This window comes from Electrophorus electricus, chromosome 20, assembly GCF_013358815.1.
Source record: "Electrophorus electricus isolate fEleEle1 chromosome 20, fEleEle1.pri, whole genome shotgun sequence".
Classification (NCBI taxonomy): Eukaryota; Metazoa; Chordata; class Actinopteri; order Gymnotiformes; family Gymnotidae; genus Electrophorus; species Electrophorus electricus.
In genome coordinates this window covers 10101798-10125837 of record NC_049554.1, presented here as the reverse complement: position 1 = coordinate 10125837, position 24040 = coordinate 10101798, and the positions used below count along the sequence as shown (strand labels likewise).

Genomic DNA, 24040 nt, shown 5'->3' with positions numbered 1-24040 from the left:
AAGATAACGATAGTAAAATAACAATACTAGTAATAGTACGATAATAGTAACAATGGTAAGATAGTAAATGATAGTAAAATAATAGTAATATATAACAGTTAAAATAAAATGTAAAATAAAACTTTCGGTTCTCATATTTACAATAAGGACTACCTATATGAAAATCTTGAACCAGGATGAGGAGTAAAATTGGTGTACATGACAGTCTTCGAAAACTAGTGAAAGGGTACATAGCTAATATGAAACATTCATATTTACATTTAAGTCATTTAGCAAACGCTCTTATCCAGAGTTCATTACAAACGTGCTATATTTGAAACGAATACTAACAGTCACTGCCTCTTTTTTTCCCTTAGCCCTATAAAACTATATTTACCATAAACCCTGCAGCAACTACAGACAATAAATTAAAACCTTACCTTCTGATTAAAGGTTTTTCAGAATTTCTGTCTGGCCTCCTTTACTACGTCGTTTCTCCTTTATCTTAAAGCTGTGCAAAATTAAAAGTGAAACGAAGTACTTCAGGAAGTAACTCAGCAGTTATCATGATTGCATAAAACATTTGCCTTGAGCTGGTAAAAAAAAAAAAAAAAAAAAAAAAACCAACAATAAAATTTAAAAAAAAAAAGGTTTGACATACACATAATTAACCTCAGCATGACTGAACTACAGTATCGAGTAACACATTTCTGTTTATTAGGCTATCGATGTTCCTTCTTTTGTAGTACCAATGTTTTTTAATCTAATATAAAAATGATGGCTTTGAGGTTCTTCTTGGTACTATAGACGTATATTCTGTATATTTGTTATACGTATAATTCAATTGTAGTTTCTGTATTTTTTATCGTTGTTATAAATCCTGTTTCCGCCAAGTTATAAGATAGATGGCCAGGTAAATGTCCAGAAAAACAACGCTGGACGAAGTTCTGCGAAAATTCGCTGATCAGCAAATGAGTAGCCTATTATCATAGACTGTGTATACACCATTTTTAGCATGAATTATCGGAGGATCTGCGCAGTTATTGCCTCCCCTTTCGTCCCAACCGCGTGTAAATAGCTATCGTAGTTTTCAAGCGATTGTGCGCAGATCAACAACATCTGCGTTATTTGAACGCAACCCAAATTCGCAGCTCTAGAGCATTGTCGTAAAACACGTCGCGAAACGTTTTTCTATGTCGCGGTGGACATATTCTCGGTAGCTAACTTAGTAACATTATTTGTAGTTTCTGTGACTAAACATACGTATGGCTAAATCAGTAATTGTAAGATGTTAGTAAGCCCAACATTAATGTTGATTAACTTATACCCCCGTTGCCTGCCCGATGGTTTCGGTTTAATTTTTCCTTGATTCATCAGATAGCGTAGCTCATTGCTAGTTCAAAAGTGCAGTTCGACTGTGTGGCGTACAACATTGTCTGTCGTTAATGTCTTTCTGATATAAATATTTGTGCTTTAGATTTCTGCAGTGTATCATTATGTTCTTAGGGAGGCTGCAACTGTGTCGTCGGTGCCAAGTCACCCTTCATTAGCTAGCTTGCTAGCTAACCTAGCTGGTTATTCTGATTCACCTTCTTGTTTAACAGGGCAGTGTTGACGCGCTATGGATGAGGAACCCTCGTCTTATGAGCGAGTCGCGTATAAAAACGACTCCGTGTATCACTATATGAAGATTTGTCTGTAAGTTGTTTTTAGGTCTTCGGGCCTTTCACCAAGTATCCTTCTGAGGGTTTTGACCAAGACACAAGCGTCTTAACGATGTTTCAGTGACCATGGAGTACTTGTTTGTTAGTAGATCATCAATGACTACAGCGTGGTCACACTGCACCAGACGAACTAGCCCGTCCTGCCACACTAAGCCATAAACTGATTCCTGCTCTCATAAATCACCCTCCTCTCATTAATAATGTGTAACAGTGCTTTTAACGCAGGGTCCTCGTGTTGCGGGCGTTGTTTAGACTTATTTTATGGACGTTGGGATCTGTGTCAGTAAAAATGTGGCCCCTGAGGACTGAGTTGAAAAACATCGTTGAATGTAGTACCGAGGTCAACCTCAGTAGGTTTACACTTTTGTCCAATTTAGAGATTGTGCAAACTTTTTATTTTTCTCCCACATGAAATTTTTGGTCATTACTCAGAATATTTGGGAACGAGAGAAAACCACTCAGTGCAGAACAATTCAAGCAACTGATAATCTCTGGACTTAAAGAGTTGTATGGAGAGGTAAGGACTTTAAGTCTGCAGTGGTCTACCTGATGAATCCACCACATTAATATATAAAAATACAAATAATCATGTTGTTGAAGTGTAATTTAGTCATGGTAGTTTCACTTGAAGAGTAAGATTAGCAGTTAAATCATTCATTACCTGGTTGTCTTACAGGTAGGAGCTGCTTTCCCTTTTGATGTGCTAACGTTTGACCAGTTTGTACTGTCGGCCATACTTCGTGTGTACAACAAGTAAGCCGCAGAACTGAGAAGTTTTACTGAAACGAATTCAGAGTGGAGTACTCTCTCAAGTTTATTCTTAATCTGTTGTGGCATGCTTATAAAACACATATTGCATAACAATTTAGAAATGGTGTATAATATGTGATTATTATTTTTTTAATGTATGTTTGTATTTTGTTTATATTACGTTTATTTTTGTCTTAGTGGTCTGGTGAAGTTGTGGAGTGCACTAACCTTGATTGGATCATGTGAAAATGAATCATGTGCTTTCAGAGTCACCCAGGTAAGTTCTTCAGTTAGCAAACTTATTTTAGTTTTGAAAAGTACTGGTACAAGCTGTCGCTCGTTAGCTAAATTGCGGTTTCGCAATTGGTTCAACTGAACCAGTAAACTCGGCAGGATGTAAAGTTCGAAGGGTTTACTCTAGCAAACAGAAGTTTAGGTGACAATTTACTAGACTCATTAAACTGGATATACCATCAATTTACTTTTATTCTGACCCGATGATTGACAAAGGATGATTTTTGACTTCTTCAATACTATGCCAATTCTTGGAATAATAATCATTTATATGGAATTTATTAAATAAAGTTTACAAAGTGTTTTACATAGAATAAAATGGAAGAAATTAAAATAAAAATATAGAACAAAGAATAAAATACAACATCAGAAAATAAAGCACAGGAGTCACAAGTTAAATAAAATAGTTAAAATGTTCCGGATGGATGGATAGATTTGTTGTGAGTTAGGATGCACTATTTGGCAGAGCTCTTATGATTTAAAAAAAAAACAAACAAACAAAAAAAAAAACTAAAAAATTAAAAAGGCAGAACTAAAAAAAATAAATGGATGAAATTCACATTCACCCATCCATACACACTCCCATTACACCCACCACAAACATATGTACATGTTGTCTACGTATATATTTTTTTACAATAAATATTTTAGAGAATAATTATTTCACAGGATTTGCTACATAAATATTGCACAAGAGTAGCTATTGTAGAATGAATATTGCACAGTCATTACACAGTATCTGTTATATAGGATAAATCTTTCAGTGCCGAGCTCAGTACAGTGTTGTAGGGTTCAGTGTACAGAGTTCATTTCTTTATAGAGTTCAGTGTGCTTATAGCCTTAGGGTAGAAACTTCACAACTTGTGTAGTGTGAAGAGTATGTTATAATGCAGGAAGCTTTCAGCTGGCTTCAGGAGCTATAAATATATTCAGAGCAGGCAGATGAGTGTTGGTAAGCTTCTGGACTGTGTTAATAACATGCCATCTTATTAGCTGCCCTGTAAAATCAATGATCAGGTTCTTTTTTGTGTGTGTTTAATGCGAAGTTATTGTTTAAGCACCTGCTTGTTAACCTCTGCACCTCCTCCCTGTAAGATGATTCATAACCCTCAGTGGTCAGGCATCTGTTGTGCCATCTGCAAATCTGATCATCATCTTTGTGTTGTGGGTTGATATACAGACATGTGTGCAGGAAGTAGAGAATGAGGTCAAGGTGAAAGAGTGATGGGGGCCCATTCTGACTGTGCTTGGTTTGATAGAAAGTCTTTTATCCAGAGGCAGATGTGTTTGAGGCCCAGGTTGGACAGCTTGGAGCTAGCCTGCTGGGGATGATGGTGTTAAATGCAGAGCTGTAATCAGCAAACAGCCGTGCATATGCTCACCCTTGTTCTAGGTAAAGCAGTACAGTATGGAGCGCAGTGGCAATGGTGTTATCGGATTATTTATTTGCCCAATAGGCATACTGGTGTGGATCCAGAGTGGGTGGAAGTGCAGACTTGATGTATTTAAGGACTAGTCATAATTATTGGCATTAATGCAACTGGCATATAGTCATTGAGGCAGGTTATGGCTGTCTGCTTTAGGACTGGCACTATTTCAGATGGTTTTTGTGCCAGGGATAAACTGAAGATGTTTGTAAGCAAGCTGTCAGTTAAATATTAATAGTTTTTTTTTTTTATATATATATAGGCCTGTTCAGTTTTTCAGAACAGTACAAGGAAAAATGGAAAATTAAATGAGCCAAAAATAAATCAGCATTGTTTAGAAAACTAGAGCAGATACCTTAATATTTTTATAATATATTTAATTAGTGGCCTTAAATAGGCTATTGCAAATTATCTAAAATACTAGACCTGTTTAAATTAGTAGTACCCTTTTAAACCTCTGGAAAAGTGACAGCTAGTGGAAGTTGGGTGATCTTTGAAATGAGGCAGTTGTAGTGGTTTTGACAATCTATTAAATCACAATGGATAAAATTAATTGGGGCATCACCCTGGTTAACATGGAAAATTTGTCATGTTAATTTATTAATGATTTATAGTTCAGTCTCAACTCATGGAAGTTGCAAATTCGATATGTGATTATTTCTCGCCTACTAAACATTAGAATATCACTTTTGACACACAGACGTAATAACCAAGTTATGTTTATTGAATAAGCATAAAGAGGAAAAACATTAAGTTCATTAGAATAACAATCCTAACAGGCAACCAAGTGAAATTAAATGCAGATAATTCATGGTGGATAAAGATAGCTGGATAATGAAGGGAATAAATTAATAAAGGGAAAAGGGACAAAACAAAAAGGGAAAGGATACTGTTTAAACAACTTCTAGGAATGACCAACCAGGTAATCTACTTATCCAACAACAGGACCAACAAAGGAAACTTATTACTGAAACAAAATTCATGATACAGGCATAACTGAAATATCAGATTATAATAGTTTAATTGATTAGTCTAATTATTAATAGTCAAATTATAGTGGTGAAGAAACAGTATCACAGATGCGAGGAAACAGTTAACTAATCCAATTTGAACAAAGTCACTATTGATACCAACTGGTAACAAGAAGGGAAATGCCAGTTCTTATGACTCGCTAGCATCTGCGGTGGTCCAGATTGTGTGTATCTAACTTTGCAGCGGTAGGTTAGTGTGGCACTGAAATTGGTGTCCTTTCTTTGAAATTGTCTGGTGGCTCTGAAAGAGAGTCTCAGTTCCTTGAAGTCATTCTGGTGGTTCTGAGGGAGAGTCAATGATTCCTTGAAGTCGTTCTAGTAGCTATGAGAGTGATGAAGGCCGATGACAGTGAGGAGACTGTGATTCTTAGACCTAGGGATTGGATCTTCGGAACTGGCTTGGACATTGGACAGGGAGCCAGCCATAGCCTTCGTGGGCGGACCTTTCCGAATCAGTAGTCTTGGTTCATTACTGGCCGTACCATGGAACTTGTTTTAATCAACTTACTGAGTTTGCTCGACATAAGCCAGGATAAGTACATTCAGATGAACACACAAACAATAAGAAACTAGTCAACTAAAAAAACAAAAGAAACAAAGAAAACATCAACATTTATATATGTTGAACAAACTAAGGTAGCCCGGGTTCGAATCTTTCTAGCCGTTTAACAAAAGGTTATAGACCTAGTTTAGAAAATGAAAAACCAAAGTCTTTGTCTAGCCTCGCAGAAGCTCGTTGAGGGGGTTTGCCTTTCCACCTTTTCCTGTTTTCTCAAGTAAGCAGCTCCCCGATTAACACCTCGTGCCAGGCTAAGTGAGAGCAGCCGAACCATTCCAGGTACATGTTGGGCAACAGGGCATGCCTAGTTAATGCATATTCAGTAGTCTTTGTTCCTGTGATGGGGGAGAGGAATTACTCTAGGACATTAGGAATACATAGGATCCACCAGGAAACAACTATAAAAAACATAAAGAAATTTATACATCACTACCCATTTATGCCTTCTTGTCTTGGAATGAAGTTCATAATAGAACCCTGGGAAGGGTCAAGTAATTGTATAATCAATTTAATTAGTTTCCTAATTTCTAGAAGTTACAAAATACTAACTTTAATATATTGTCTAAATGGTTCATCTAGGATTTCTGGTAAACACAACTAGGAGTGAATAACAGTTTGTTTACAATATGTATGCGGTAAGCAACACACAAATTAAGTAATCTGGGTGAATAATGAAAATTAATAAGGAACAAGTAATGAACAGAATAATATGACAACAAATACTTATAAAATAACAGGAGGAAATGTCAGAATTTGGAGATTATAGTAAAATAACCATACATTACTGGTTGATTATCATTGGACATCATAGTAGGTTAAATGGCAAGTTGTTACTTTGTGAATCTGTGGGATGAGAAAAGTTGGAGAGGGGGTTGAGGATCAGAATGCCAGGCCATCTTCATTGCTAGGCTGTTTATGGCCTTGTTACTCAACCTCAAAGCACCAGCAGGTCGTGGGTCTTGTCCATGGCCTGGGGTAGGAGAGAGCCCCACTTTGACCAGGTCAAAATTTCATCAGGGGAATAATTTGTAGTGTATCTACACTACACAGTATATGGGTTTATCTTAAATACGTGAGAGCTAAACCACAGGCTCCAAGGACACGGTGTTGTGTGATGATAAAAAGTGCCCTTCTCTGGTTTATGCTTGAAACCATGGCTAATGATAGAGCAGTAGCCTTGCAATGTCTTATGTGCATCATTTGCTTCCTGAATGGTGGTAGTGAGTTTTTCAGGATTCTTACAAGGGATGACTCTGTACCATTTTCAAAATATTATAAATGTGTGTGTGTGTGTGTTTTCCTCTGAAGGATATTCACATTGTAACCAACATACTGAGTATGCTTATGGTCTTCAAATAATGTTTATTTCCGTTTAGCCTTTTACAAGCTGCAGAGGAAATGCCTTTCTGAATCACTTTGTTGAAAAGAGCAAACCTTTCCCTGAATTGCCACTTTATATTCTCTACCCTTGCAGGTTTCTCCATTCTTATTAGCCTTGTCTGGAAATAGCCGTGAGATGGAGGTGCAGTAGCCTTGTTGTGGTCTAGAGGTGGTGCTCCAAAAATGACTTTCATTTTGAGAAGAAGCCTGTTTGGCACAAACTTGCGCCACGCCATAGCTGCCTGTGGGGCAAACAGGCTTCCGTCGATGGAGCCACACAGCTGCAGGGCTCTTCACGTTGATGAATGCGCCTCGCTCACCAAGGCTTTCACTACCAGAGATGTTGCACTGTTCGCTCAGCTAACTGGAGACACCAACCCACTTCACCTTGACCCAGAGTTCGCCAAAACAATGTCTTTCAAAGCCCCCATTGTCCATGGTGTGCTGATTAACGGACTCATCTCAGCAGTTTTGGGGAGCAAAATGCCCGGCCCAGGCTGTGTGTTTGTCTACCAGGAAATTCGCTTCCCGGCACCTTTGTACGTTGGAGAGGAGGTGGTGGCCGAAGCAAGGGTGAAAAAGATCAAAATGTCTTTTGCTTTTATTTCCGTTTCCTGCTCGGTCAGAGACAAAGTGGTTATGGAAGGGCAGGTTGTGGTCATGATGCAGGAACACACAAGAGAAGAAGTGTGAAGAAGTATTTCCTGAATTTAAAAGTTGCACATTGCTCTTTCAGTTTTTTCCCTTAAGATTCCTATTTTATTTTCTACTTCTAAATTTATTTTCTATTACAAATTTGATAAATTGGCTCTTTTTTTTTTAAGATCAAATAATCTTTTCCCCTTTACAAAGGCAGTAGATGGAAACTGATGTCTTATGATGTCTTAAAGGAGTCACAATACTTGCCAAAAGGACAGTTGTTTAAGTCCTCAAAACACCTGAAAAATCTCCTTTTCAGAAACAAAAAAAATTTAAAAGTATAGTCCTGTGATGTTCTACCAGTAAAATGAATAACTCCCAAACCATGGTTTCTATCAGGATTTATTGACTATGTACACAGACGTTTACAAATAACTGGGATTTACTGTGTAATAAGGCGCTCTATTCAAAACGTCCTCAACAAAGATGTAATACATGCACATATATACTGTGAGTTTTATCCTCCAGCTTTTAAAAAGGAGATTTATCTGTTTCTAAATTTCAAGTGAAATCCCTTTAGAAATGCTCTGTGCAGCAGTATAAGAAATAAAACAAGTCAACTTTCTTATTAGACAGTGTCTGGGTTGTCCTGGTAGTTGGTGGTGTGGATTAACGCCTGTTCAGGTCTTCTGAAATCATCACAACCAACCATTAATCAAAACTAGAAGGGAGTTTCGTTTTTCCCTCTCTCCTACTCCCATGTGGTTTGGTTCTAAGGCTACTGTTAAGGGTGGTCAGAGAGCTTAAATTTGACATCCCATGCTTATTTTCTAGATTGTCCTGTTAGATGCAGCAGGGCCACTTGTAAGTAAATGATTGTATGAATATCACGTCCTCTTCTGTTGAGCAAGTTTTCACCACCACCGTCGTAATGTTGATTGTGCCGTTATAACCGGGCACTACATTTTGACGTATTAAAATGTTTCATTTTGTTTCCTTGAAGTGTTCCATGACCGTTTTTTCTGAAATTATCTTGCCACCTGACGTAATACATGTATTGTGCAATGACATTTAGCAGTATAAAACACTTTCTTGTGGTTCATGTTTGTATTTTATCTTATTTCGTCTACGTGTTTCCGTTACCGTTCAATACCGTAGGAGGCATCGCAGAGGTCTGCGTGTACTCTTACCCACTGAGGCGGGATCGTTGCGGTAACGTTTAGTCTACTGCTAGCTAGAGGAAGTAATGCCAGTCTATCACCCTCCGTCACAATTACGAATAATAAGAAGCTTTTTGGTTGAAGGACCTTCCAACCTAATTACGTATTGGTACGAGATATAATTAGTTACTAGTTATCTGTGGTTCACCGTAATGGCTTTCATGGAGAAGCCGTCAGCTGGGAAGGTTCTCCTGGACGACACGGTTTCGCTGACAGCGGTAATCGAAACCAGTCAGAGCTTACAGTCTCATACAGTAAGTGAAAGTGGAAAGACTACGTTAACATCACCAGAATGAACGCAGATAATTTAGGAAGGATAACCTAGCTAGTTTGTGACGAGTGGTAATCTATCCTGGGAAAATAAGGACCTAACCTACCTAGCTAGCTAGGTAAATGGCTAGCTTTATCTGTCTAACATACCCCAGTTGGTAACCTAGCTGACTAGATAACAAAGTGTCTAGTTACTAAGATAAAAACACAGTTGTGTATCATAGCTAGCTTGCTAAGTTACCTATCAAGCTAGTTAACTAAATAATGTGAATGTCATACAGCTAGCTAGTTATGAAGTAGTTAAACTATTAGCGAGGAGATATTTTAAGTAGCTAACAAACTATACGCAGCTAACGTAGGTTGGCTAACCTAGCGTTAGCTATCTGACAATTTGCATTTCACAGGTAATAGCTAGGGTTAATTAAGAAACTGACTAAATCCTTATTTTTAAGGTTTGCTTTAGCTAGCGAATTTGCTAGCTATCTAGGAAATTTCAGTTGCTAATTATCGCTAATAGACTTGTGATTAATTCGTAATCTAGCTATCTTATCTCATGTTGTAAATAAGATTCTTAAACCAACGGGAGTAGATTTTCGATCTCACATCTTGGCTAGTACCGAAGGCGAGCAGGCTTACTGTTATAGTTTTCAACGCGACCTGCATTTTCGTCATTTCTCACCCATTTAACCCTAGGTTAACTTGGTTAGCTCGCTAGCGGACTACTCCAGTTCAGATAGTATGGGAGCTGCATTATATTATTATTATTAAGAACATTAACGCTAACGAGCTACCAGTTAGTTAATCTACTTGTTAAAATACACACTTCAAATGGCTTTTATAAAGTTGCAGATCTCAACGTTTGTCATTATTCTGGTTGCATGTAAAATGTTGACGCCTCACGCATCGAATTGGCGATTTTCGCCTAGCTTCAGGAGCAGGCATATTAATGTATTAGTCACTTAATAATAATGGTGTAAATTTGTGGTTGGATTTGTAGTCTAACGAAAATGTTTTTGAGGGGAAAAACACTAAATGGAAGTAGCTAATTGAAAGGGACAGACGCTTTCCTCACACACTAGAACCTGTTACACCTTAACTTTGGATCTCCAATTTATCCCCCTTCTAATTTCGATATGATTGTGTTTATTCATTATGGCCAATAAACCACAGAAACCAGTCGTATATTTACATGACACTTGAGGGGTTAACGACCTTGAATGTTTGTTTAGCTATGAAACTTCCTGTTGGGAATTAACAAATGCTTCATTAATGTAGACTAATAAATATTAGTCCTAGACAAAGTCATAGATATTTCCTCACTAACCAGCACTCGTGCTATTGTGGATTTGTCAGTATTTTTAATATGGATCTTTATTACCAGGAATACATTATTCGTGTACAAAGGGGAGTCTCCACAGAAAACAGCTGGACTGTAAGTGAACTGGATCAACTCAATTTAGTTGAGTAAAGGCTTGTATCTTACATCCTTCCCTTTTTGAGAAGTACAGCTTGGGGCCAATTTTATGAACTGGAGATCCTGCTTGAGCCCCCACACACGATACAAATGTTAAATGGAACTAAGCCCGACATCCTAAAATTCACACTTGATTTATTAAAATGAATCAATTGGTTTGCAGTTTTACTGCACATGCTCAAATGCTCAAAACCTTGTCAGGTCAGCTGACATGGTAATAATTTACATTTTAGTTGTAAAGCTGGTTTGTTTATAAACTGAGTTTTGAAAAACAGTGGCACCCATTTTTGTGTGTAATATGCACTGAGATCTGTGCACAGGCTGTACTTGTAAGCAGAGTTTCCATTTCTCTAAGTTTGTCCCTAGGTGCATAACTCTTAAAAAAGATGTAAGTTGATATACATTTCTTTACATCAGTTACCAGCTAAACAACTTGATAAATTTGCAAAAGTTAAAAAATAAATGTTGCCTTTCTTCCTGTTTGAGCTTTAGCTTTTTAGGTAATAACTTTAAAAAAGTTTACTCTAACTAGACTGTACTGCTGTACTGTATCTTCCCCCTTATTCTTTTTCTGGTTAAAATATTGTTTGTAAGAGAAAAATATGTGATGCATATAAAAATAGATATACACACAAATTGATGTATATTGTTTGAAAGAGAAAAACTACATTTGTGATTTCACATCTGAACTATTCTGCTGTCAGTTTCTCTGGTAAAAAAAAGTTGGGTATCGATAGCTGTTGTATTTTTTATTACTGAAGGAATTTTTTTTCCCTCTGATATTTGCAGGTCATTAGGAGATACAGTGACTTTGACATGCTTAATAATAGTTTGTTGGTGAGTAAAAAATTCTGATTTCTTTGTTCATGAAACTGGATTACTGACTAGTATTTCCACTGGCGGGACCAGCGGTAACGCTGTAGTTTTCACACAAATTGAGATGTTTTGCTGACTCTTCAACGGTGTATCTCCTGTGAATTCCCAGAACCCCCTCTTTCCAGTAAAAGCATTTTTGGGTGCATTGTTTTTCTCTTTTTGTCCCTTCTTTCTTACTGTCCATGTACTTTTTATGTCTCTGTCTCCCCCCATTCACTGCTTACTTTCTTTCTCTACTTTTTGCGTCAGATGTCAGGCCTCAACCTGCCACTTCCTCCCAAAAAGTTAATAGGGAACATGGACAGAGAGTTCATAGCCGAGCGACAGAAAGGTCTTCAGGCGTATCTGAACTTTCTGACGCAGCACCACATCCTCTCAAGCTGTGAGCTGGTCAAAAAGTTCCTTGATGCTAACAGTTATTCTGCAAACTACACAGGTATGCTCATAGGTTAATTACTGGAGGGGTTGGGAGGCTGCTCACTTGCACTAGCAAAGAAACTTGGTAAACCAGGTAGAACATATGTTATCCATAAAACACAAAAAGCAAAATCCCTGAAGAAAGAATATTTGAGATTAAATGAGTGTAATAATGATCTTGAGCAGGCTTTCACTCATGGATGACTTGGAGTGACTTGGTGAACAAAAAAAAAAATTTAACGCATTAATTTAATAATCATTATTGAATTGAGCTGGGTGAGTGTCTATGCTATGATAATGAAAAAAAATAAGTTTATAGTGCCTTTCACAAACCAAAGGTTGCTTTACAGTGCAAACATTTAAAGGCAAAACTGGTGAACAAAGTAGGTCTTAATGGATAAAGGACATATATGGTTTTGTAGAGAGAGTGGTAGAGAAATACACAGTTTAGGTGCAGCAGCACTGAAGGATCTGTCACGCATAGAAAAGAGGTTGGTGTCAGGGACTGCAGGTGGACAGCTGTTGGAGGATCTGAGAGACCAGGGATTTGTAGGGTTGGATGAACTTCCTATTGATAAACTAGGGCCAGCCCATGAAGGACTTGGAAGTGTGAAGTGAGGAGTATTTAGTGGGAAGTGTTTTATATGGCATACATGATGCAGGTGTTAATCAGCGCAACTTGCTCTAAATATGGGTAATCGCTCTAGCTGCTGCATTTTTAATAAACTGAAGCTTGGTTTTGGCAGGAAGACCAATAAAGAGTTACAATAAGCAACGTGAGAAAAATATGAAGGCATGATCATGAATTTTGGCATCACTAAGTGTGAGTAACTGCTGAAGGTGTGCCACATTATGAAAATGGGGGGGGGGAGCAGAGCAGAGTGCATGCTTTGGACATGTGCGTGTTGTTACTAAATACAGTAATACTAACTGATGAATCATTTTTGCCTTTTCTGTTGTTGGTTCTAATGTAGTTTCTTAAACACTTTTTTAAAATTTGCAGTCCCAAATATCCCATATAACACAGTATTTAAATGTCTTCTAAATTATATCATTAAATAAATGGTTGTAGGATATCTGCACATATGTTTATATAGATCAATATAGGTTTCCCTGTGCTTATATAAAATGCAATAAATTTGGCTTTCTACTTCTGGTGACTGCGTGTGTGCGTGTGTGCGTGTGTGTGTGTGTGGTTTTCTAACTTTCAAACTTATCTTTTCCAGAAATAGCCTTACAGCAGGTGTCCATGTTCTTTAGGTCAGACCCAAAATGGGAAGTTGTTGAGCCTTTAAAAGACATGGGTAAGTCAAAAAACCTTGTCCAGGTGTCAAGGGTGGTATTACCAGTAGCACTGGTATGGCAGCCTGACGGTTCTCTCTTGCTCTGTTTTGATATGTTTGTGGATGTCTGTTTAAACCCGTCACCTGTGGTTTACAGTAAAATCACAGTGCTTATAACAAATGTTAAAATCACATTATGTGAAATTTATTTGTTTCATACATATTTTATTCCAATGTAAATATTAGAATATTTAATTACTGTTTAATTATGTCAAACTTACAAGGTATGTGGGCCTGTATGTGGGTCTTTTTAATTCTACTTTTTAGTCACAATTTTTCCTTTCCAGTGTTTGTGGGGTTTTTTCCCCCCCTTGTGTTTTAATATCACAAAGATTATAATAACAAAGATTTACCAGATTCGACATTACTGAGGAGTTAAATAAAACTGGCAATGTTGTTGTTTTGTTTTTTGTTTTTTTGTTTATGCAGGCTGGAGATTGCGAAAACGGTACTTCTTGGTCAAAAACAAAGAGCAGATCAAGGAGCGACAAGTCTTAATTTGGGTTAGTTGTTTTTTGGGGTTTTTTTTTTTACACTTCAAACCTACTCTGATGCAAGTGTGCTCTCATGCTTTTCATAAGCACAGTGTGATCCTGTATCGTTGTCCCACATTGCTTAATTCTGCTCATTGCGTAACATTGACTTAACATGGGTTTGCTGGGGGATATTTGTACAAATCATTGTCCCCAAGTAGTACTCGGTTACCATGATACTTCCTCTTTGACGCAAGTTCCTATAATTAACAATTGTTTGTGAGATCCAATTAAGCAAGCTTTAATGTTATGGACTGGTTGCCTTGTTGTTCCTGCCTGCAGGTTGACTTTGGTCCAGATAAGTTCTTGTGTGACAAAGATCTGCAGACCACAATGAAGCTTCTGCCTTCTTTGACTGTGAGTCTTCCTCTTGGATTTTTAGCTGTTTGTGTATGAAACATACTCTAGTAAGTGTGTTCAAATACTGTATTAAAAAATATTGGCCTCTATTCATCAGTGTTGCATGGAAAAGGAACATAGATTTGAGTGCTATTACTCCACATATAATTTCATAGTGTTGTTGTGTGACATTGAAATGAACAACTCACTTATTTGCTTATCCCATGCACTCTAAGCAAATACATGCCAGGTCCTTATTTACATATAATTTATCCTCACAAACATTATTTACATACAATTTCCTAATTTAGCGTGAGATGCAGTACTGAACCAATAAAAGGAAAGTTTTCAGCAGATTTTCTAGAAATGGAAGAAAAGAAGCAATACAACAATGTAAGACTAAATTGGGGAGAGAAAATAGTTTTTACTGATTCTCAATTGGAACTCTTGTGTGCAAGGGTGCAAGTATTGACACACATCTTCTGGTAGCCTCAAACTCTCTTCAGAGGAAAACACAGAATGAAAAGTTTCAAGCCCTTGCCATTTACACTGGCCAGACAGTTGTAGCCAGAAGTTTTGAGACTGACACAAATTGTGGTTTTCACAAAGTCTACTGCCTTAATTTCACATTTTTTTGCCTCAGATGTTTATATGGTATAGTGAAGTACAATTATAAGCATTTCATAAGGGTTTTTTTATTATTATTATTATTATTTGTAAGACTTTTTATTGAAAAATACATGCAGTTTAAGCAAAAACGTAACATTTACTGTGTTGACCCTTATTTTTAAAGACTTCTGCAATTCGCATTCGCATACTGGACATCAGCTTCTTGGCAAAATCTTGACTGATGGCAACCCATTCTTGCCTAACAAACAAACAAAAACTTTGGAGCTGTGTGGTCACCCAGCAGAGATTATTGCTTATATAATAGTAGGCCATAATATGCAAACCAGTGAGAACAAGCCTAGAGAACCAGCCTCCCCCTTGACTGCACTGTCACCCCAAGATACACCCATGCTGGAGCACCTCAGTTATCAAGACCTAGACCCTTTTGGGTCTGCCAGGCTGGCACTTCAACCCTAATTTCAGTGGTTAATGTACTTGACATTGTATTCAAAAGGTTACCAGTTCAAGCCCCAACACTGCCAAGTTGTCACTGTTGGGCCTCTGTGCAAACCTTCAAATGCTCAGGTTGTACTCAGCCATGATTGTAAGTCATTTTGAAGACATTAACATCATTTAACTGACGCTTTTATCCGAAGTCCCTCTGTAAGAAAGGTTTATCACCTCTCCAAGGACACATGGCCCAACTTTATGACCCTCCAGACCTGGCCTGGGGAACTCAAAGACCATAAAACATCCCTCTTGGAACTTATGGAGAAATTCACATTCCAGAATACCTAGATCTGCATGACTTATTCCTGAAGAGCTACTGGATTTTAACCTTTCCTATACAAAGTGTCCTTTCTCGAGCATCGCAACAAGTCCAAACTCAAAGAAGGAATATGTTTCTTTATTATTTTTAATGAATAAGAATATTTGATTGTGTGGACTATGAATCATCAGCCTTCAGTGACTGCAACAGGTTCCTCAACCTGGAGATTGTATGGCCCACCACTGAAGGTTGTGATGCATATAACATTCAAAGGAAACTTAATTCTGAGCAAAATGTAACTAGTCTCATTACTGCTGAACTGTTATCACAAAGTTTGCTGCTTCCGTTTTTATGGTGGCAATTTTCATTAACTCTAGATTGTGAAGAGTGATGATATGAATTGCAATTAATTGCAAAGTCATTCCTTGCCATGAAAATGAACTTAATCACATGGAGCACCATGTCACAAGGCAAAAGTTATAACCAAGTGGCTCAGTGAACAAAACATTTAAATTTTGGCTCCGTGGCTAGGAAACTCCCCAGATCCCAATCCCGTTGAGAACCTGTGGTCAATCCTCAAAAAGAGGGTGGACAAACACAGAAATTGTGACCAACTCCAAGCACTGATCAGGCAAGAATGGGTTGCCATCAGTCAAGATTTTGCCCAGAAGCTGATATCCAGCATGCCAAGGCAAATTGCAGAAGGGTCAACACGGTAAATATTAAGTCTTTGCTTAAACTGGATGCATTTGTCAAAAAAAAATTTTATTATTTTTTTTTATTATGAAGTGCTTATAATTGTACTTCACTATACCATATATGCATCTGACAAAAGGGTTATGGCAGGCAGTAAACTTTGTGAAAACCAAAATTTCTGTCAGTCTCAACTTTAGGCCATGACTGTATACATGTATGCTGACTGAATTACTTACCATTCCAGTGGCAGGATTTCCATGTGTATTATAATTGCTGTTTTATGTAAGATTCGACCATATCAGCATTTTTGCAGATTTTAATTTTCCCCTAGATTTAGCCTACAGGGTCTCTGACCAGACAGGTTTGATCCTACAGATATAGGAATGACAAAACTATGTGGAAAACCTATTTGTAAGCTTCCATTTTATAATCAATAATTGATTTTACAGCTTTTGATGAAAAAGGGCCCTTCTCAGTGCCTGAAATTCTACTCTTCTTGCCAAACCGAACTGGTCTAATAATACTGCTGTTGCCTTTCCAAATTGCATTACAGCCATAGTCTGGTTTTTCGAGAGTTATCCAGAATCATCTGGATAAATGTGCCATGCATCCCCTCCATCTCCTTGTGTAGTTACTAATGATATGATGAAAATAATATGTCAAGACAGTGTGTGAACAGTACCTCATTACCAAGGAAAAGCACCCAGCCATGCTGTGCTCTGCCCTGCTCATGAAGAGAAAGATCACTGAAACCTCGGTGGTGGTGGTAGTGCATTTTGTTTTGTTTTTTTTGTTTGTTTGTTTTTAGTTACCCCACCACCACCACCACCACTGTTTCTGTGCATGGTGTTTCCCAGACAATCAGTATATGATGTTCTTTTTCTTTGCCTAAGCAAAATGACCGTCTGAGTTTTCTGTTTCTTCACTATTGCTGTTAACTACTTGCACTTGTTAAAGGAAAACGTGCCGACATTTAGCCTTTGTAACTGTTTGGGTTTTCTGCTTCCTTATTTGGCCTTACAGCATCCGTTCATCTGTCCAGTCATGTTTGCCTCTACTAGTGAGTCTTCAGCTTTAGTGATTCGAATGTTCAACGACAAAGGCACGCTTAGGGATCATATTTGCAAGGTTTGTTTCATCGCATTTATTTTATTTTACATTTCATTATGATGACAATTCTAGTGTTTGCAGATGTTTGTGCAGTCGCACAGATGTTTCTGTGCAGTCACCTAATCTAACTTCTTTTTTTCATCTCTCCTGGACTGATTCTGTAGGTGAAGCCAAAGGAACCATTCCTGAAGAAGTACTGTAACCCCAAAAAGATCCAGGGTTTGGAGCTCCAGCAAATCAGAACTTATGGGAGACAGATTTTGGAGGTCTGGTTTTATAACTTTGCTGGCTAATGGTAGAGAAATTGGTTACAATTGGCAACTATACGACTTTTAGCACTGTTGTATGAATGTAATTCATTATTTACTTTTGACTACTGTGGTAAAAATAACTGCGCTGTTCTGTAATCTAATAAGTGTGTTTACACTATTTTCTGTCATTTAATTTGAGCTTCTGTGTCTTTTGTTCACTCTTGTTTCATCATATCTCTCTTTCTATATTGATGTAGGCTTTAAAATTCCTTCATGATAAGGGATTTCCATATGGGCATCTCCATGCCTCCAACATTGTCATTGAGGACAACACATGCAAACTCCTGGACATAGAAAACTCCCTGCTAGGGCTTCCCTCTTACTACCGGCCATATGTAACGCAGTTTAGAAAAATTAACGTGAGTTGCTTTTTTTTGTTGTTGTTGTTTTGGGTTTTTTGTTTTTTTTTTGTCTTGTCCCATTCTTCAGCAGTGCTGAATGCAGTCATTTCTTTGTTTAATATGTATTCCCACTGCACTCTTTTAAATCGAAGGACTGTTTCATCATACTTTTGACATAAGTCATTGCTAATTATTTTTAACATTGTTTCCAGACCACAGAAAGTATTGACATCTACTCTTTTGGACACTTGCTGTACGAAATGACGTACGGGAGGCCTCCTGATGCAGTTCCAGTTGACCAATATCCGTCTGTAGCCTACATGTCAGTTGGTCAGTTGGCTAGACCACTTCCTCTGATTTTTTACAACTGGCACAGGAATTATAAATGTATGTGAGAGTTTGTTTAACTTAAGGTTGTGCTGCCCTTAGTCTCGGTCCTGCAGTCCATCCTGACCACCGAGGCATGTAAAACAGGGATGCCCACTGTGTCTCAGCTCTTACAAACACCGTGAGTAGTTATACCAGTCACATCTAGCTTTTCCTACTGCTGTATAATGATGTGGGAAAAAAAGTACATTTCCACACACACTTTGTTCCTTCACAGCCTGTTTAGTGATGTGCAGCAGTTCAACTCAGAAAAGCCCCAGTTCAAGGTATTTCTACATCTTGGTTTACAAATATATTTATGTGCAGAATCTGTACTAATAAATGAATGTGAATATTTACACATCCAACATACTGGAGTATTTTTAAATATCCGGATTCTCTCAGTCTTTTAATTTTGCCCCCCCCCCCCCCCCCCCCCCCCCTGATGTATTTTATGACAGGACATTATTTATTCTTCTATGTAAATCATAACAAAGTACAGGTACTGTCTTATCTGGAATCATGCAATGTGTCCTCCATATAACACAGATCACATCCAAATTGAAGGAGGCCTTAAAATCATCGAAAGAATGCTTGGAAAAGCGTCTCCAAGAGGAACAGAGAGCAGTCAGTGCATTATGTTTTATCCATGCCTGCTTTCATCAATTCATGATGTGCAAAAAAAACAGGTAGGGTGGGTGGGTGGGTTGTTATAGGTCTTTAACTTTTTGTCTACTGGTGCAGATTCATCAGCACAGAAGACTGACACGGGCAAAGTCGCACCACGGCTCTGAAGAGGAGAAGAAGAGGAGAAAGATCCTGGCACGAAAGGTAGAAGAATTACTACAGGGTCAGAAATTTAGACAAAAAAAACCCCCAGAAAACACAGAACCTACGCTGTCACCAGCAATTCTTGTAGCCAAACTTTAACCTAATGCTTGATGAACGATTTTTATTATCACATTTATTGTCATTTGAAAGGTCTCAAAAGTAAGTACAACATTATACAGATACGTATATGATTACAACAGTAAGTGAATAAAACAGTACATCCTCAGAGGTCACATCAATCAGAAGCTCTGGTTGTGTGTTTGTTTTTTAAATACACCTTCAACGTGAACTCCCTCGCAGTCTTCAGATCTATCCACTTTGAATTGGAATGTAGCGCCACTAGTGTTACAAAATGTTCTTATGCAAATTTTGTACAATTATACATTTCCATTACAGAAGTTACAAAGTGCTGCTTTAAAGGTTGCGGTCTACGTAGGCAACAAAATTAAGAGCACAAATGAAACTGCTTTTGATTTTTCTGTTGCTCTCAGAAATCCAGACTGTCCACATATGAAAATGATGAGGATATTTCTGTGAAATACAACAACAACAACTCTGGTAGGTTGATTTTTATTTTATTGTAATTAAATCATTTTTGTTTTACACACTGACATGGTTTTCTTGTCAGTATGAAATTTCTGTGCATTGACTGGTTGTTTAAGAGAGTATTGGTTGGATATAGGCTATTTTGCTGCAGATTAAACTGAGGAAAGTGTGTGTGTGAGTGAGAATTTCCCAGGATCAACAGGCAGTTTCACTAAAGCCTAAACAAAGAAACATAAGAATACCTCTGACGCTTATGAGCTTGCAAGTGTACATGCACATGAGGCCACAGCTGATTGTGCCAGCATAGTCACCTGCCTTTGAACCCGTGGACCATTTCCTAATGTAGTAACAGTGTAATAGCAATACAGTGTAATGGAACTGTCACTGCACAAATGATGAGACCTTGAACTTGCATGTCCTTCTGCCAGGTTCAGGAGCAAGTTCTCCACCTACTTGCCCTTCTTCACCCACTCCTCCAGCAGGTATTTCAGTTTCTCTATATGCTACATTCTGAACTTGCATAATCCTTATGGTTAGGAGCCAGGATTATTGCAGTCGTCTAATTTGACAGCCACAGATAAGGTAAATGAAAGAGTAAGTTTCCAATTTGAATGTGTAAGCAAAGCTACAGTCTCTGAGCAATCATAAGTTTAAATAAATAAATAAAAATTGCCCCCCTGTGGTAAGAGATGAGTAGTGTAAGTAACCATTGCACCACTCCCTGCATACATTAGTTTTTCTTTACTTCAAAAACCTCTGTTCAATAATTGCTTTAAAATGTAATCTTGTCTTTTACTTCAAATATGTGACAGTTAATACAAATATTTTATTCACTCCTCTTTCTCACTACTAAAAAAAAAAAAAACATTTTTGTAAACCTGACCCAGTTGTACATTCTCTAAAATGACTTATAATCTTTGAATGCAACACCAAGGCTCCACACCAGACATGTGTTTTGGATCCTCTCATTCTAAAATGAACAGTAACATGTATCTGCCTCTTTTTCCTCCTCTTCCGCTGTCTTCAAAGTAGAGCATGCACCATTTTGAACGTGTGTGGGGTAAAGTAATTTAATACTAATTTCTTCTCCTCATAAAGTTGCAGTGCACCCTTCCTCAGTAGCAGTTTTTCTACCCCCCTGTACCCACAAAAATAACATCGGGCTCTGTGGTAACATTATTTGTTAGGATGTTCATCACCTGAAACCTCCACGGAGCATTAATCTATGCTTATAAATCTGGCTTACTGATGAGGGTTATTGCAACTTTAAGACTTCACAATCTGCAATGGACTGCTCATCTGCCATTTGTTTATTTTAATTGTTTATTTGTTTATTTTCTATGTGCATTTGCAGTGTGAGATGCTCGTAATTTCACAATGGAAGCAGAGTATACAGTACATTTTGATGCTTTGACTTTGTGTATTGTGATTCCATAAATAGTTGTTTGTTTTTGTTTATTTTCTGTTTAATGGCAAGAAAACCTGACTAATTTGGTGGTGTGATTTTGATTTGAAGAATTAAAATCTTGTCTAATGAATCATCTCACATCTTTCATCATTCAAGATTATACATTTGTTGCATCATGTATAGAAAATATGAAAACGTCAGTGTTTGCACTATTAATGAAGTGTAAAGGCTGGATAAGGAGGTTATAACAATTATTGTCACTGGTTCACTCTTTAAAAAAAATAAAAAAAAAAAAAATCTGGCAGTGGACGCTTTATTAGTAAGATATCTTTGATGCAGTTTAATTGTTACTGCTTTGGGTGAATTATTAGCATAGCCATGGCATGTGGCTGTTTTATCTATAGTTCTTTTATTTTCAGAACAGCCCATAGGAGTTGTGGAATTTTGTCTCTCTGTGCAGTTGCCTCTATTCATGCAGTGTTTGTTGTGTGGCAATCGCAGGTGTCCAGCAAGTGACTCCGCCTCTCCCACCACCACCTCCACCTTCAGAGAATGAATCCAGCCCTCCCTTCCTCCACCCGCCCCCTGTGAATGGCGAGGGGCGGAGTGCTCTCCTCAGTTCCATTCAGACCTTCAGCAAAGGCAGACTCAAAAAAGCAGAGACCAACGATCGCAGCTGTCCACACATCTGAGACACTGAGACTTATCCTGTGCAATTAGCCCATGGCCTGTTCCCACAAAGCATCTAGGGTTTGGTCAGGCCGAGATTGGTCAGGCCGAGATTTTTTTTTAACTGGACTGCAATGCTTAATTTCTATTTAGTTTCACTCCTATACCAGCTGCAGATCGGGGGGGGGGTGTAGTATGAGGTTTCATGACTTACTATGTTGCTATACAGAACCCAGTCCTGGAAACTAGAGCTCATATGTGTGTTAACACACATCCTACAGTCATATTACTGACCTCGATAAAACACTCACTGCAGCTGCAAAACATTTTATGATGCATTTTCAGAAATGTAACACATTTTTATTAATTTCATGCAGAAACATCTTTTTAAGTACTTTGGCTGGTGATTTAATTTTGATAGTTTTACTTCTCATGCAAATGCAATTTATTTTTAATTTAATGTTATGTGGAGGCCTTTTTTTTTATGAGAAAATGGGAAGAAATACTTTAGGGTTTGTGCCACATTTAACCGTTGTGCCTATACAAGACAAGTGGTGTTTCCTATTTATGGAATTATGAGCTGTAAATAGTTAATTCTCCAACTAGCAACAGTAAGAATTATTATGCAAGATTACAATCAATTTGTAAGTTATACAAATTATGATATTTCCAATAATTAGACCGTTAATCCTGTCCCAGTACCCTCACATAAACCTTAAAAGGAGAGGGTTAGTCTTTTAGAACATCTAATCAGTCTTGATTTTGTCTGGTATAGATATTTGTGTTGAATACTTGCTCATTAGTCTCCATTCAATGTTGGTTACGTGAAGGACAATTCAGAAAGAATTTGATGGGAGTGTTGACTGAAAATATTACTTCTCTTGCACAGATGGAGAGAATGACTTAAAACTCCACAATCATTGTTCACTTGGATAAAGTACTAAGAAACCTGATGGACCTGATGATTAGCGTGAATAAATGTCCAGAAAAAGCAATGTTCCTCTATAGTTATCTGCCCATTTGTATATACATCCATGCATTTGCACTGCAGACAAGAAAAAGATTAAAGGTTTTCAGTGAAACCATGGGCTACTTGTACTCAGAAGTAAATTATATTGGCAGAAGAAAATCAGTTTATTTACAGCACTTTACCACTGTTTGTCATTGGTCTTAAAAAGAGGTATAAAGTTTACATGAGATTAAATTATGTAAAAAGATGGTAGGATGTAGGGGAGATGGGATGAATATATTTGAAATTGAAGATTGTGTGTTTGCCATGACCACTGTTGTAATCACTGGAGGTGTATCGTCAAGCTGTTAAAAAGCAAAACATGGTCTTGTTTCCCATTATATAAGACTTGTGTTGACAATATTTTAACAAAATGGTGTTGTGCTTTTGGATGTTTTCAAGTAAAATGAAATAAACAGTGCTTTGTAACATTTACTTTTCAGATGTGCCATTGTGTCAAAATGCTTGTGACTACTGAATTTGTCTGGCATGTATTTAATGCAGTTGATTATCCTGGCTTTGGTCAAAGCTAAGGTCATATGCACAGCCTCTATTGTGAATTCAAATTAGTAGTGGGGCTGATTATAGAGCCTTTCCACAGAAGAACTGCATAGAGAATGCTGCTTTCTCTGTCTTTGTATGTATGATTAACTGACGATAATATTTGAGCCCTGTCAGGGAAGGAAAAAAGTCAGAATTTGGGTACGAATAGAAAATAATTAAAAATACCGTACTAGACACATTGAGCAAAACCAGTAATTGAGACCAATTCTAGAAAGACACTGGTTTTACTTGTGACAGCTAGTCTATTGGTTTACAAGTGACAATCAAATGTAGGGTAATGGCTACAGTTTAATAATTGTAATTTAAATAATTACCAGGAGCTGTGAAAAATACCCAAAAGGAGCGGTCATTGCAATTGCCAACAATCTTAAGGGTACTCAAACTATCAGCTATTACAAGGCTTCATATGCAGAATGAAGCTGAAGACATAAACCATTCACCTGCAAATAACTAAACTGAGATCATTATTAGCATGGTGGAAATATAAATGCGCACAACAAAAACATTTCAGACAATCTGAGACACTTCCTCATTGAAACATTTCAGATGATCTAAA

The 24040-nt window shown here is 37.6% G+C and overlaps 4 protein-coding genes across 16 annotated transcripts in view; 3 read left to right on the top strand and 1 right to left on the bottom strand.

Moving 5' to 3' along the window:
* rbck1 (RanBP-type and C3HC4-type zinc finger containing 1) overlaps positions 1-1058 on the bottom strand; it is a 13134-nt gene extending 12076 nt beyond the window's left edge. For 2 of the 4 annotated variants that reach the window (XM_035520257.1, XM_035520258.1), the window contains exon 1: positions 420-572. The gene's annotated coding sequence lies outside the window, so the exon portion shown is untranslated. Of the gene's footprint in view, positions 1-419; positions 573-640; positions 722-984 lie in introns of those variants that run through there. The other 2 variants (XM_027015245.2, XM_027015244.2) reach the window with 2 other exon arrangements.
* A 56-nt stretch (positions 1059-1114) lies between these two features.
* On the top strand, positions 1115-7324 carry rpp14 (ribonuclease P/MRP 14 subunit). Its single transcript, XM_027015250.2, has 6 exons — positions 1115-1195; positions 1584-1677; positions 2136-2220; positions 2380-2456; positions 2652-2730; positions 7239-7324. The coding sequence occupies exons 2-6, from the start codon at positions 1601-1603 to the stop codon at positions 7293-7295; spliced, it is 375 nt and encodes a 124-aa protein (XP_026871051.2). The 5' UTR covers positions 1115-1195; positions 1584-1600; the 3' UTR covers positions 7296-7324.
* Positions 7305-8883, top strand: LOC113580586 (hydroxyacyl-thioester dehydratase type 2, mitochondrial). Its single transcript, XM_027015249.2, has one exon. It carries the CDS (start codon positions 7328-7330, stop codon positions 7835-7837), a length of 510 nt encoding a protein of 169 aa, XP_026871050.2. The 5' UTR covers positions 7305-7327; the 3' UTR covers positions 7838-8883.
* A 67-nt stretch (positions 8884-8950) lies between these two features.
* pxk (PX domain containing serine/threonine kinase) lies at positions 8951-23362 on the top strand. Of its 10 annotated transcripts, none has more exons than XM_027015267.2 (19): positions 8951-9257; positions 10655-10732; positions 11537-11584; positions 11873-12059; positions 13267-13344; positions 13813-13886; positions 14199-14273; positions 17353-17457; positions 17604-17705; positions 17948-18109; positions 18304-18421; positions 18521-18599; positions 18696-18744; positions 19007-19084; positions 19202-19288; positions 19780-19846; positions 20263-20316; positions 20867-20894; positions 21744-21827. In XM_027015267.2, exons 1-18 carry the CDS (start codon positions 9156-9158, stop codon positions 20881-20883), a joined length of 1560 nt encoding a protein of 519 aa, XP_026871068.2. In that variant the 5' UTR covers positions 8951-9155; the 3' UTR covers positions 20884-20894; positions 21744-21827. The 10 variants fall into 10 exon arrangements, 9 of the variants coding, with proteins under 9 accessions (XP_026871068.2, XP_026871066.2, XP_026871062.2 ...); XM_027015265.2 differs by having other exon boundaries at positions 20864-20894; XR_003410981.2 differs by having other exon boundaries at positions 20263-20894.
* The last annotated feature ends 678 nt before the right edge of the window (positions 23363-24040 follow it).